At 51.0% G+C, this 14,709-nt stretch overlaps 5 protein-coding genes across 5 annotated transcripts; 1 reads left to right on the forward strand and 4 right to left on the reverse strand.

The window, feature by feature from the left end:
* The first annotated feature begins 20 nt into the window (after positions 1–20).
* Positions 21–3,385, forward strand: EDD37DRAFT_572878 (DNA-directed RNA polymerase). The gene is made up of 5 exons (XM_062814361.1): positions 21–361; positions 457–554; positions 607–826; positions 875–1,750; positions 1,805–3,385. The coding sequence occupies exons 1-5, from the start codon at positions 191–193 to the stop codon at positions 3,092–3,094; spliced, it is 2,655 nt and encodes an 884-aa protein (XP_062675666.1). The 5' UTR covers positions 21–190; the 3' UTR covers positions 3,095–3,385.
* Positions 3,386–4,039: 654 nt separating this feature from the next.
* On the reverse strand, positions 4,040–5,086 carry EDD37DRAFT_558629 (D-isomer specific 2-hydroxyacid dehydrogenase; the record flags this gene model as incomplete). The annotated part of the gene is made up of 1 exon (XM_062813758.1): positions 4,040–5,086. The coding sequence occupies one exon, from the start codon at positions 5,084–5,086 to the stop codon at positions 4,040–4,042; it is 1,047 nt and encodes a 348-aa protein (XP_062675667.1).
* Positions 5,087–6,233: 1,147 nt separating this feature from the next.
* EDD37DRAFT_557993 (isoflavone reductase) lies at positions 6,234–7,395 on the reverse strand (the record flags this gene model as incomplete). Its single annotated transcript, XM_062813738.1, has 3 exons — positions 6,234–6,624; positions 6,677–7,034; positions 7,149–7,395. The coding sequence occupies 3 exons, from the start codon at positions 7,393–7,395 to the stop codon at positions 6,234–6,236; spliced, it is 996 nt and encodes a 331-aa protein (XP_062675668.1).
* Positions 7,396–8,850: 1,455 nt separating this feature from the next.
* On the reverse strand, positions 8,851–9,989 carry EDD37DRAFT_67395 (phospholipase C/P1 nuclease domain-containing protein). The gene has a single exon (XM_062819492.1). The coding sequence runs from the start codon at positions 9,822–9,824 to the stop codon at positions 8,955–8,957; it is 870 nt and encodes a 289-aa protein (XP_062675669.1). The 5' UTR covers positions 9,825–9,989; the 3' UTR covers positions 8,851–8,954.
* A 165-nt stretch (positions 9,990–10,154) lies between these two features.
* On the reverse strand, positions 10,155–14,562 carry EDD37DRAFT_558456 (aconitate hydratase; the record flags this gene model as incomplete). Its single annotated transcript, XM_062813754.1, has 6 exons — positions 10,155–12,583; positions 12,677–12,787; positions 13,096–13,426; positions 13,476–13,689; positions 13,741–13,885; positions 14,184–14,562. 6 exons carry the CDS (start codon positions 14,560–14,562, stop codon positions 10,155–10,157), a joined length of 3,609 nt encoding a protein of 1,202 aa, XP_062675670.1.
* Between the last annotated feature and the right edge of the window lie 147 nt (positions 14,563–14,709).

Here is a 14,709-nt window from a genome sequence, read left to right on the forward strand (position 1 = left end):
TTGGTCTGGTACAAGGAAAAAGAACCACGACCATCACCTCGCGACAAGACGTTGAAACCTCACCTCACTCACACAAACCTGCCACCATCTGCCGCGTGTCTGTCAGAAAGGATCACATTTTCTTGAAATTTGGATATCCCTCACGTAATACTCCCACAGGCGTCACGCCCCACGCGCCTTTCTTCACACCATGCCTAGAAAGCGCACTCGCGATGAGATGGAGGCCTCCGAGCCCGAGGAGAAGAACTCAGAGCCAGGACTGCTTAAGAGAATAAGGAACATGTGGGAATTTGCGTCCGTCATGCAGTACATCTTCACATTCGGTAAAGCAGTCAAGATCGACGAGGACTTTGACATTGAGGTACATTCTTTCCCGTCTTAAGAGTCTATATGGCTCAGGAGCCGATGAAGGCGGAGCAAATGTGATGCACGGAATGGCTAACAGAGATCTTGTAGGACTTTGAAAACGAGTGTTTGAAGCCCGGGTACTCCGAAAAGTTGGAAGAGATTGGCCTCACCCTCCTCAAGTGGATTTCATCACACCGTGGTCTCGAGTCAGTCGCCCTTGATTTGGTTTTGTATCCCAGTGTACTGACGATGTTACAGTCTCAATATTTGGGATGAATATACCCGACGTCAATACCTTGCCAAAGCACCACATCTCAACCCCTACGGTGACGAAGAAGAACCTAAGCGATTTCGGGACTTTGACATCTTCACAAAAATCCGTGTTCTCCACCAAATGACAGTATGGACATTTTGGAACCCTGATCGCATAAGAGAGCGGATGCCTGAGCACCAACGTGAGGTGGATCAGTTGGAATGGGTGAGTACCTGTCCTCCACGACCTTAACACTATCTGACCACGACCTAGCGTATCGAGGAATTTGGTTACGATCGTGATGACCGCCAGTACTACCTTCTTGACGACAACCGCTTCTATCGCCGTACAGAACCTCCTCTACCAGCAGCACCAAAAGCAAAGCCTAAAGCCAATTCAAAGAAAGCCATTGCCGCCCGACGACGGCAAAGCAAACGAAGAAGGGTAGAGACGGACACACCAGAGTACGAGCAAGAGAACGAGGACAACGATGACGAGAGCAAAATGGTCGATGAGAAGAACCTCGAATCCTGGCAAGTTGACACATATGGAGGCTTCAAATGGGAATGTCTTGCCATCACGCTCAGCGACTACCACGAACTATGCGAGTTTTTCAAGAAATCCAAAGACCCCAATGAGAAACTGCTATACGCACGCCTGTTGTCAGATGTTCTTCCTATTATCGAAGAATCCGAGGAGAAGCAGCGTCGAAAGATTGAACGTCGCCAACGCGAACTTATGTTGATGGAGAAGATGGTTGGTGCAAAGCGTTCAAGCCGACTGCAGGGCAAGCAAGAACGTGAACGACAAGAAGCAGAGCAAGCCGAAGCCGAACGAAAACAACAAGCTGATCTGGCTGCAGCTCATCGCGAGCAGGAGAGACAAGAGAAGATGGAGGAAGAACGTCAATATCGGATGATGACCCGAGAGCAAAGAATCAAAGACCGTGAATACAAGCGAATCCTTAAGGAGGAGGAGCTTGCACGGGATGCTCTTGAGCAGCAGCGAATTGAGGAAGGTCAAGTTAGAGGTTCTGGCCGACACCTCAAGGAGCGAATCGAAAAGAACAAGAAGGAGTTGGAGGACCTCAATGCCGAAGAGGAATGGACGTTTGATTGCTCTGGCTGTGGCATATATGGCAAGAACTTGGTAAGCCTTCTCTTTGCTGGTTTTGTGGTCTGCTCGAGACTAACCCCGTTCTAGGATGATGGTTCCCATAGCGTTGCTTGCGATAGATGCAACGTCTGGCAACATAGCAAGTGCTTGGGCATCTCTAAGTCAGCGGCGGAGAAAGACGATTTTTATTTCGTCTGCAAAGACTGTCGACAAAAGGAAGAGGACGCGAAGAAACCCAAGATTTCGCTTAAGTTCCGAGTTGGCGCATCCTCATCACCCGCTCCACCCAGTCCAGCACTCCCAAATGCACAGTCGCCGACTGCGACGAAATTCGTTGGTGTCGAGATCCCCAGACAGAATTTTGGCCAACCTTCTGGTCAAGGTCCTGCTGCCAACGGCTTGCCACCACAACAGTCATCATCCTCACCTCCACCACCAAGCTCGCCGTACTATCCACGACTTGTTCAAAACGACAGATCCTATCATCTAAACTCGGGCGCTCTTGTTAGTGGACATACTCAACCCCTTGCTCCGCAACATGGACTGCACACAGCTGCTGGACAACAACCACCTACACGTCCTCAAAGTCATCCGCAAATGCTGCAGCCTGGCCAGGTCAACATCAATGGCGCTACTGACAGACCATTAATGCCACATGGTCAACAAGCCCCTGCCTATAACGGCGTACCAAATCAATATCAACCTGTGCAAACCAGTCCTCGGCAAACAGTCCAATCACCGTCGACTGGTCAACGTCTCCCGTCGCCAGTATTCAATCGACCTACCATGTCACCCACTCAAGGGAACATGGATGTTGGTCCAGTGGCAGGAATACTGCAGAAATCACCGCCAATGGATCAGCCGGTCGTCAACGGAGCTTACGGATCTTCCAACGGACACATGCAACAAGGTCATAACGGCGGCAATCCTCACGCAACGCCTCGCGCTTCTGGACAACCTCGGTTCGCCCAGACTCCTACAACGCAACCCTTCTCTGGCCTCTCACCGAAGAAGCAGCGAACACCTGCCACTTTGCCCGCTCCGTCGATGATCCTGCAAAATCCAAATAGCATGTCTCCACCAGTCGTACTTCCGCAACAGAGTCCGTCCGGCCCAGTTGAGAGGAGGACGGTTAGCGGTACACCTATCCTGCCGCCTGTCGAAAACCTCAGACCAAGTCCCGAGCAGTTGAAGAACTCAAGCAGTACCGAACCCGTGCCTACGCCGAGCAAGCAGCCTCAGCCAGCGCCACAATTATATGCTGGGCTGGAAAATGGTCTCCAGATTCAGAATGTTCCTGAACAACCAAGTGCAGGACAAAACAACGCTCCCCAAAACCAGCCAGTGACAGCAAAGGTCGAGCCTACGATAACATGAGCAGCATAAGCTGGATTTGATGAACGACGAGAACGAGATGAAGTTGGCATCACTTGGACGTGTAGATAAGACGTATTGATACCTTTTGCGCTTGGACTGCTGGAGCAGATCCAGTTCAATCGAAAGGCTGGTTATTGCTATTGGTCCCTCGACATGTTGGAAGAGAAGCAATTGGTTCCTCGTCGTGTTGGACACGGTATCTGAATAGCTAGAACAGCACTCTTAAAACCAATAGCCACAATCAGATGTCTGAAGTATTATCGCTGCAGGCTCTTGCCTCATCGTCTTTTGACTGTTTTGGCTTTACTATGGTCACTGAATTTGCTTTCTCGCATTTTGAAGACCTATCTCGTCCCGTACGGCAGTCTAGGTGGTAAAATTAAGATATCTATCCCTCGAGGATTTCTATATTCTGTCCCTCACGGTAGTCTGGGTGGCAAAATTGAGATATCTGTCCCTCGAGCAATTCTGTTTTCTGTCCCTCCTATCAAGCCTGATCCTGTGTCTTCTCAAAGCCGGATCCAAACCTAGAATCTATCTGCATCTTATGTAGACCTCAAAAATACCGTCACGGGACTTGGAGCCGGTCTCATACGGTCCGTCGTGGTTGTCCAGCAGATGTTCTCACAGATATCAGGTTGATCCTATCTCGTTCGGTTTTTGGGCGCTGGCTCTCCTTGGCCACAACCTTTTTGGCGCAATGCACATCTGAGCATCTCGATCGGGGCATGATCGTGACCGTCTCTCACACTACAAGCACAGAGATCGTGGTTTAGCGTCGCTAGCCCAGTTATGGTCCGCCACACCCTGGCTTCCGTGCGATCTTGAATCTTGTAACGGAGACCCCGTGTTTGGCCTGCCTGCCCTTTGGCGCGTCGCTGTAAACATGGAGGCGGATTTATCTCGTACGCGGCCACTGGAAAGGAGCGGCACCTCAATTCCAGATCACCAGATCTTCCCGTTATGCACGACGACCACATCGTGCACTTTATCCTCAGACTGCTGTAACGTCCCAGTTACCCAGCCTTCTACCCCCTCCTTGAGTAGGCGTTGGTACGTCTGGATCGTAGTCTGGGTGAACCATGCTATATGCGATGAGAGGGTCAGATTAGGCACCGACGTCTCTTTCGTCAAATCTGGTGTCAATGGCCCTGACCCTGGCCCCGCAGGTTCGATCTCGAGCACATCTGCAGCCGCTGCTGCGATCCAGCCTTCGCGCAGTGCTCTTGCTAGATCAGCTTCATTCACGATCCCACCTCTTGCGACGTTGATGACAAGCGCCTCGGGCCTCATGGCCTTTAACTCCTTCTCGGCAATCAGATCGAGCGTGTCGTCCTCCTTGGGCACGCATACACAAATCACACTTGCTCGGCGTATGATATCGTCAAACGAGACCCGGCCCTCGCGTATTGTCGTGGCATTTTTGCGTTCGCTGATTGAAACCTCGCCGAACCCGACTGCCCGACATAGCTGGGCAATGCGCTTGCCTAGTGTGCCGTAGCCCATTATCCCCAGCGTCTCCTGCCGACATCCCATCGGTGGACCCGATGGCCACAGTTTCGTCAGCGTGCCCTTGTCGTGCCACTCGTCCGTTTGAGTAAGTGTGTTGTGGACCTGGGCTATACGCTTACGACTCGCAAAGTACAGTCCCAGAAAATGCTCGGAGACGGCGTCGACGTTGCCGGCCCGACAATTCGTCACGGTAACGCCTCGACGCAAGCAGTCCGCTTTGTCGACCCAGTGGATGCCGACGGCCATCACGGCTAGGACGCCTAGATGTGGCGCGGCGTCCATGTCCGAGGGTGTGACGGGGACGACGCATGCTATGACCACGGTTGCGTTCTTGATGCGTTCTGCGACTTGGTCGGGGCGGGTGCGTTGGTGGACGTCGATAGTGTGTGGGAAGTCAAAGGATGGCATTTTGGCGTGAACGCCTTCCAGCACGACGATGTGGTGCTTCGACATGCCGGCGGGTAGGGGTGGAGGAGCCATCTTGGGAATGTGACTGTAGCAGCGCGCTTGGGAGAGGTGGAGGGACGGACTGGATCGCGGTTGGGAGTGTGGTCGCGTTTGAGACAGGGGCCTTGCTGGTCGGAGGATTCCTGTCGTAGCGACCGTCGTGGCAGACTTAGAAACGATGCGGGTAGGCAGTTGAAGTGCGCCTGTCGTTGTGCGGGCTGAGAATCGACGGAACCCTGGCGAAGTTGCGCTTGGCATGAAAGAGCAGATCACTTGTGGGTAGTTTCCTGTAAACCTTGCGATCAGAATGCCCTGATCAGCGCCTGGTGGTTGTGGTGTGGTTGTAGTTGGCCAGATGGATGTCGGGTATCTTGTTCTCACCGTAGCCCGGCGGTACCGGAGCAGACTGATCCTGTTCGCTCCCAACCTAGGTCTATAGCAGCACCGCTTTATCTTCAGGTTTTGGTTTGATATTGTTCTTATATCAAGAGCGGCAGTCTTTCCGCTCTAGTCGAAATACAAACGAAAAGAAAATCCCTTCACCGTACGGTATGGGCGGCACTGATCTGACCGCAAGTACTTATACCTTGTTTATAAAGGATATATGAGGTGGTTGGATAAGAGGGAAGAACATGCGTGTAGATATTGTTGATCTCCGCCCAGCCTCGAGGTCACTCACACGCCCTTATTATGACAATATGCAAGGATAAGCGGATCCAGCGACCACTGTCGAAGTAAGACGATTGCTGCTACCTAGGTAGTGACTTGATGTAATCAGTAATGATTATCATGCCATGTTGCAGCCCGACTGTATAAACTCCGTATGAGTGAATCAACTTAATTGTTATGTTCCTTCTCGTGTATCTTACTATTATGAAGAGTCCGAGATAGACATAAAAATATACTTTCGTGCCTCGGCATCTGTTTATTGATATTCACCCGCAACGAGACATTATACAACAATGGCAGATACATACATCCTTTCCATTACCGTCTCTGCCGTCTGATGCCAGTATGTCCTTTGTTCAACACCGTGTATGTCCAAAGACACCTGTCCGACCATGTCGCTCCAAAGCCACTGAGATTGTCCCTTTCGTGATTCATGATGCTCGTAACCATATACAAAATATTGTACACAATCACAATAACTGTTGTGTTACATTCTTCTCTTGCCGCAACTTCATTGCAGGCTCAATTTCCTCATCAGACTCGGGAAATGACCTTCTCCGTCATTTTGTTTCAAGATATTAGCGGCAACCTGACTCTTGAGTGTCTCACTCTCGATCTGGCCCAGAATGCCCTCGTCGTAAAATTTGTACAATGTTCCTCCCTCGGTCCATATGCGCCGTAACGTGACAACTGTTGCCAAAGCCGAATAGATTTGATACTCCTCCTTCTCCATCTCTCTTAGTCGCTCCGCTGATGTGTAAGATTTCTCCCACTTGCACCCAGTTTGACGTTCGAACTCGGCCAGGATCTCGTGTGGTGTGGCCGTAAATGAATGCACAATTAACGTCGTATTCCTCGATGCGGCATTATTAATGAGGGCTGCAACGACGAATTTCCCAACACTAGTTCTCAAAGTCAGCATGTCAATCCAGAAAAAGTAAGCTAGTATCATACTCAGCCATGGCAGTGAAACTGACGGGCCCTTCTCCGTCTCCTAGTAAAACTGCCTTTCTCTCCTTGACATCGAACTCGCCCAATTCGGGTCTCGCTTTCATCATGCCAAAGTATAGATCGCTGTATGGACCAGTCACCAGGTACGTATGTTCCAATCTCTTCATCGTCTTCATATGAGCCCGGACTTTCAGCTTCAACTGGTGAGGCGGCTCTTGCGCGGACTCGGGCCAATACTCGATATCGGTTCCATATTCGGAGGGAAAGAATCGACGAATACCCACTTGTTCCGCCCAAGTGATCAATTGGATCTGTTTCTCAATGCCACCACGGCCGACGCAAGAGACGATCGTATCGATACCTGTTGTTGGTAGCACATGTTAGCATCCATTCTCGTAGACGTAGCGGTATTGCTGGTCTCATGTGCCTGCCCGCCATTTCTTGCACCGTCACCCCCACACAAAGTGTAACGTACCTTCGCATGCCCTCTTGAAAGACCGTTCACTTTCCAATCGACCCGTAAATATCTCCACGCCCCAATCCTCCAGCGCAGCAATATCCCCCATCTTCTCCATCAGCGTCCTGTTGCTCGTGTATATGCATACTCGCTCAAACTGTTCCTTCGCATCGACAATTGCTCGTGTGATATAGGTCCCTATCACCCCCGTTGCACCGAGGATGAGGATATTCCTTGACTGCTGCTGCGTCGGATTGTGCAGCATGGCCATAGGTGGTGGGAGCAGTACAGTCATGTATTTTTATTTAGCCTGGTGGCAGCAGGGGTCGTGGGTGTACTGCAGCTCCCGTCTCGACAAGTGGAAGCACGCGAGGTTAAGCACCACGGATGTCCGAGTGGTGGCTAGACCGACTAGGGTGCTGAAGGTGGATCTCGATGGCAAGGCGGTCTTCGGCGTGTCTGTGGAGAGCACATAAGAGGCACGAATGCTGGACTTTCGGTGAAAGAAGATGTGCTTATATGGGTGCGCGGACTCGCGCTGCTTCGGCCGGAGAAATGGACGACAATGCGAGGTGGTCTCGACTCTGAACAATGAGAACGAGCGTAAAGCGGTCGGAGCTGGGGGCCGGAACAAGGCAAGTCAACTCCTGGACGAATAATTCCTGACAAAGAAGACTTGACACCGCCAAAAAGAAAAATTGCGAGGCTGAAACCGCGAGAAACAGTCGTCGTTCAGCGATTTGTTGATGGTTTTGTATATCGAGAAACTTGGAGATGGGAAAGGAACGGCGGGGCCAAATCTAAACACAATGATTGATGGACAGAGGTCAACTTCAATTACGCCTCGCCTCGCAATGCCAGGGCCCAAAAAGCAACAAGCCGAATACGTCAAGACGTCGAGTGACGTGGATATTCGTAATATTCCTCACATGCTGGACTGGTGATTCTCAACAAGAATGGTATACACATATTGGTGATATCTCGTGTCTTTCACGCCTCAACTCCACCAGATTTGTCCAGCTACGTACGCATGATGTCTCAGTAGGGGCTCAAATTTCCCCATACAGTAACATTAGGCCATGTCCTTCCCACCTGCACTTTTGCATAACGTTACCGTGAAAGTCGGACACGCATATGCAGCCCGCCTGTAGAGTAGCCACTCTTATCCATGCCCTTGGGACCATCCTCCAGGGGCCCAACGAAGTTCAGGCGTACCTTGAACATCATTTTCGGACTCACTGCCCTGCCAGGTAAGCCCAGGGCGCCTCTGCGACCACATGTTCGGAATGCGACATTCGAGCGAAACATTTTATGTAGTTTGGCGTCTAAAGGGTTAACTATGGGCCGAGCCGCATACGAGCGTTGCGAAGAAACGTGACATTAGCCTCATGATATATTGCCGAGATGCAAATTGTGAGACATCTCTACATTTGTCTCGCATACATCGCCGTGAATGGTGTGCCATCGCCAGGTGAGGCGTCAAAATGGAAAGATGACACTATGATTCAGGTAAGAGTATTGCTCCTATATCACAAATGTCATCCAGTGGTTGTCACTTCGTGCGACCGTCGGGTCATGTCGACAGAACCTGGTCCTTGTAGGTGTTGTGAAAAATAGACATATATGTTATGTACTTGGGCGCAGGCTGCTGCATACCTGGAGCTGCTGCACAATGGCCCTCTCCATGGGTACCATACTCCGTATAGTGGTCGCTGGATGCAATTTGACGTCGTGTTGCATGCCTTAGATAGCCGACCCCAGTCAGCGCCTGTTCGGACATCCGGCTTCCCCATGCCACTAATAGACAGATCCTTCCGAGGATCGTCAGACTGCGGTCTTCCCCGTGAAGATCAGATTCAGCCACGCGCCAAGTCTATACCCAGCACGAGCGATCTGAACTCTTGCAACATCAAAATGGGCTTTGTAATAGCTGCCATTCAAGTTGCCTTGCTCAACGGCGTCAACACCGGCGCTAAGTACATCGCTGCACACATAGCCGTTTGCTTCCTTTGCCCAAGTCAAAGCACTGGACATTGTATCATTCAAAGTCGTCCCAACTAGCCAGCTATCAACGTCCCAGCCATAGGCACCAGCCTTGATGGATGCAGTGAGATTCTTTGCAAAGCTCTCAGCACTAGCACCATCAGCAAGTTGCTCGACAATCTCAGTATCCCAGATATGATGCAAGTTCGTGTGATCACCATCGTAGGTGACGTTGATATCATTGCCACCGACCTCAAGCGCCTCGTCGTGGAGCGGCTGATGAAGATCTCCAATGAAGTGGATAAGGAACTTCATCGCATCATATTTGGTCGTGCTGCTCGAATCATCATCGAGCAAGATTGAGGTATAGTTGACAATGGCACTGATACTGCATCCAGTACTGCCACAATCTCGGCTGTAGTCGACAGAGCAAGACGATGGCGGGTTGTCGTTAGCATCGATAAAATGCAACGGTGCTGACCATCGACCACCACTCGTATATCGATACGTGTCGGCCCAAGTAGACACGTTCGCTATGTAGTCGGACTGGGTCAAGTTGAGGATGCCTTTGATTGTTGATGATGTGGTAGAAGAGACATAGGACTGGGCTATCCAAGCAATGGTCTCATGTCCGAGGTCTCCCCAAGCACTTGCCAGCTGTGGCACTAAGCATAGTAGAAGGATTGTTGCGAAGCGGAACTTTGCAAACATGATGCTGGACACTACGACACATAAAGCGTGGTACTAGTAGAGCGCCAACAGTGCCGACAGCATCTTATATGCATTTGTCGCTCGCCATCAACTGCTAGATGCTGTGTTTTCATGTGAGGTCCTCAGCAGGGGACATGACCACGAGCAGAGGTCCTGTGAGCGCATTGGAAGACGCAGCATAGTTCAATCTCCAATATGATCTTGCGTATGTCCAATCAGCAGATCGGCCCACGCCAAGACCGGGGATCTTCGAAGGCTTAACCCGCAAGCGACGAGGCTGCGCCCCTTATTGCCCGCGATTGTCTGCCAGAAGAAATAACAACGTTGCACTCACTCCGGCTTCTGGCGCTTCGCTAGAAGATTCAGTGCACTTCCGGCCAAGATGAAGCCGCACTGATCCTTGCTCAGGGTATGCTTGACTGGAACCACGAAGCTTTCTCCATTTGGCTTGGTGACCTTGACATTGATCTCGCCTTGGCCATGATTCTTCAGCACATCCCAAAGACCTTCGGTGTCCATGCTATCGCAAGCATCGATCCTATCATAGTCTTCTTTGTTGAGGAAGGTCAACGGAACCACTCCTTGCTTTTTCAGGTTGGTTTCGTGGATACGTGCAAAGCTCTTCGCCAGGATGACTTGACCTCCTAGATATCTTGGTTGCAACGCAGCATGTTCTCGTGCTGAACCTTCGCCGTAGTTGTCTTCGGCAACAACAAGCCAGTGCTGGCCTTGTTCTTTCCATTTTTTCGCTAGCTCTGGAATGGACGTCTTGGACCCGTCTTCATCGTATGCAACGTTAGTTTCACCAGTTGCCGCATTGATGGCTCCAATCAACGTGTTTTCAGCAATGTTTGGCAGATGACCCTTGTACTTGAGCCATGGACCGGCAGCTGAGATTGTGTCCGTAGTACATTGACCTTTGACCTTGTATAGCACCTTCAGACCATGTAGTTCACCCTCGGGGAACTGCTCGAACGGTTCCAAAAGAGCTAAGCGGTCCGACTCTGGGTCGACCACAACTTGCACATTCGGATCGGCTTCTGCAGAAGAAGGTAGAAATGCAGGGTTACCGATAGCAAATCCAGATCCAGGTAGCTGAGCACCCTTTGGAGGTTCAAACTTGAACTTGCCGCCATCAGGTATCGGGATCTCATCAGTGAGGGGGTTGAAGCTGGTTGAGCCAGAGTACGCCATGGCAGTCACGAGTTCCGGCGACGCAAGGAAACTCATTGTCCGAGGGTTGCCATCATTTCGCCCGGGAAAGTTGCGGTTGTAGGAACACAGAATAGCATTGTCTTCACCTTTCTTGATGCCGTCCGTTCGCTTCCATTGCCCAATGCAAGGCCCACAAGCATTGGCAAGAACAATACCACCAGCACTGGTGAATGTATCAAGCGTTTTGTTATCCTCCAGAGTCGCGCGGACTTGTTCGCTGCCTGGCGTGATGAAGAAGTCAGACCTAGGCTTCAATCCAGCCGCCTGGGCTTGCTTGACCAGGTCTTCAGCGCGAGTCATATCCTCGTAAGAACTGTTTGTGCAGCTACCGATCAGACCTGCTGAAAATGTGTCCGGCCACTTGTTCGTCTTGACTGCCTCCTTGAACTTGGACAGAGGTGTAGAAAGGTCGGGTGTGAAAGGTCCGTTGATATGAGGTTCCAGACTGGAGAGATTGATGTTGATAACGTCGTCGTACTCGGCACCGGCATCAGCTCGCACGAAGTTGTGCTTGTCCGAGCCATAGGCAATACCCTTGATGGCGTCAATGATGGCGTCCCGGCCAGTAGCTTGCAAATAAGGGATATGGTTCTCGGAGAAGGGGAAAATTGATGTCGTGGCTCCTACTTCAGCGCCCATATTGCATATTGTGGCCATGCCGGTACAGCTGAGGGAGTCGACTCCGGGACCATGATACTCGATGACGGATCCAGTACCACCACGAACAGTCAGACGACCAGCCAGATGCAGAATCACATCCTTGGGTGACGCCCAACCACTGAGTTTGCCCTCCAGCCGCACGCCCAAGACCTTGGGAGCTTTGAGTTCCCACGGAGCGTCTACCAAGGCATCGACCGCATCGGCACCACCGACACCTATGGCAATTGCACCCAGGCCGCCGGCATTCGGTGTGTGGCTGTCGGTGCCTAGCATCATCAGACCAGGCGCGGCATACTGTTCCAAGACTGTCTGGTGTATAATGCCTGCACCGGGGGGCCAAAATTCGATTCCGTATTTCTTCGCTGCAGACTCCAGAAAGTCGAAGACTTCCTTGTTGCCAGCTATGGAATTCGGCAAGTCCGTGTCTGCACCTTTTTCGCCCACAATCATATGGTCACAGTGTATACTGGCCGGGACAGCAGTAGAGGGTAGGTTGCATGTCATGAACTGGAGGATGGCCATCTGCGCAGATGCATCTTGCATGGCGACACGGTCGGGTTTAAGCTTGAGGTTTGCATTGCCGCGTATGTTCTTGCCATTATTGGTGTTGGTCAGGAGCGACTCTTCAGGATTGTCTAAGTGCGCATAAAGGATTTTCTCGGCGAGAGTGAGCTTTTCAGAGCCTAAAATGGCGCGAACATCCTCGAACTTTGTCAGGATCTTCTGGTAGGGAGGAACTGCCGCTTTTCGTCGAGGAGAGGCCCCAGGTTGAGCATGCACTGCATATGCTCGGCGAGCAGCCCTTTGGCTCAAAGAGCACGAACCCAGGTCAAGAGGACATCTCACCCGGGCAGGTGGAGCTCTCTGCAAGAGGACAGACATGACTGCAGACGAGTATATGGAGGTACGAGTGAATGAAAGGACGAGTCGTCGAGTCCTTGCAAACTAAAATATTTAATGGTGGCCCAGTTTTTTACCTGGGGTCGCGACATCGGGGCGGCAATAGTGGGCCGAGGTTGGATGGCCACCACTCAGAATGGCCGTGATTACCTCCTCAAGAGCGAGTACTTGTTGATGCGCACAGGGTACTGGCACCAGAAAGAGACTGGAAAAGAAGCCATTGTTCGTAAAGTGGTAACTTGATCGAGTAACGCTCGCCATTATTTAACACTCAAACATCCATAATGGACATTCTATACCAAGCTCAGGTATAGGAGTTGTTGTCCTTTCCACGAACTGCGTTTCCCCGAGCTCGCAAAGACAGCCGCCTTGATTCAGAGACTGTTTGGAACAATAACACCCAAGCCCAAAGCCTGCACAGAAGGCAGACAGCCCAATACGCCCGCTTCTGTACAAGTCGAATGCAGACGGCCACCAACCGGGTATCAATCGTCACCATTTTCCTCTTCCGCAGCTGTCCTCAATTCATAGGCGAGCTCATAACATTCTGCGAGAAGATCATTGACGCTACCCTGGCCTTCTGGTATATCCTTGCCAATTTGGAACTTCCCGTCCACTCTCATGTTGTCAATCGAGTTCAATTTCATGCTGTAAGGGTAAAGTTCCCTGGGGTTTGACACCCCTCCAGATTTCTTCACCTCAACCAAACATCGTCGCAACGTTAAGAGCTGGTTGTAGATTGGCAGCAGAGCCTCCGAAACCGGTTCTGACGCAATAAGAAGCTGATATATGTAGGCATAGCCCCGTCTTATCAGGTATAACAAAGTCTGCGGACGGATTAGCAATTGTCCTTCCCAGAAGTCCGGCCAGACATACTCGTTGGGCATGCAAGTCCGCAGGATGGCCTTCCGCATCGAAGAAGTTGCCATCTCGTCGAGAATCGTCAATGCGATCCAGCTTTCTCTGCCACATAAAGAGATCTGTCTCGCGGAGAGACCAGGCTTGAGTCATGGTCAATCGTTCAAGTTGATTCCGAATCTCAATAAGTTTGTCGTAAGTATCCTTGAACCTCTCGTCTATTTTCCCCTTGCTGGATATAATGTTAGCGGCAGATCACGCACACGATATGCAGAGCCCATACTTTTGCTCAACAATTTCTGTGAACTTGAGACATCTGTTCAGCAACGGGACCACAAGATCTTGGCCGGAAGATGTGGCACCCGTCTCGTCTGGAAGTTTTCCGTCTTTCATCGTTGACTGAACTTCAAGTAATTGCCTGCGAAGTTCTTCCAGGTCCTTTTGGGAAAACTGAAGCTCGGATTAGCCGCAGACATTTGTGAGTGCGCGCAGTATGACATACCTTGCTCCGAGTGTTCAAAGCTGCAATTGCTCGAAGTATAGACACCAATTTCTCCCACGTGGGCACCATCTCGGGCGACAGTGTAGAAAGGAAGTCGTTAAGTTCTCTCAACATTCCCTGGCAGATCTCTAGACGGTATTGTATCCGCCTCAAAAGATGTTCCGAGTACACGTCCTTACCGTTCTGCAAGGACCCCTCCATCTTGTGAAGAGTTTCTTCCAGACTGTGAAGGTCCTTTTTGCTGAAGAATGCGGCCTCCTTGAGATGGTGGCACAGGCGCATGATATTGCCGGTCATCGCGTACAGTGCTGGAGCTTCGTGGTTTCGCCCGACAGCCATGAAGAAGAGGGAGATGAGTTGTAGACAGTCGTCTAGGACGGTATCGACTCTATTCTGCACCAAATGCTCTGGGCCTCGGACATCGTTGAGGATCGACACCTGGTCGATGACTTTTTCGTAAAGAGGAAGGACGTCAGACGACTTGACATAGGTGCTTTTGTCTTGTTTCAGGAGGAGAAGTTGGTCTCTGGCCAGGACGAGCTGGTCCAAGATGGGCTTTTCTTGGGCCCCGACAGGAGCGTTTGTGATCGGGGAATCAGACATGGCGGGTTACAAGCATGAGAGCTAAAGGTAGGTTTGGGTATCTCGGAAGGGTCAATAGAGAGATCAACGCAGCCAGCTTGCCAGAGATCGAGTATATAACCAACTGGAGACACTTGTGAGAGATATTTTCAACAGCAAGGTATCTTT

Source organism: Exophiala viscosa, assembly GCF_022695815.1.
Source record: "Exophiala viscosa unplaced genomic scaffold EDD37scaffold_1, whole genome shotgun sequence".
Classification (NCBI taxonomy): Eukaryota; Fungi; Ascomycota; class Eurotiomycetes; order Chaetothyriales; family Herpotrichiellaceae; genus Exophiala; species Exophiala viscosa.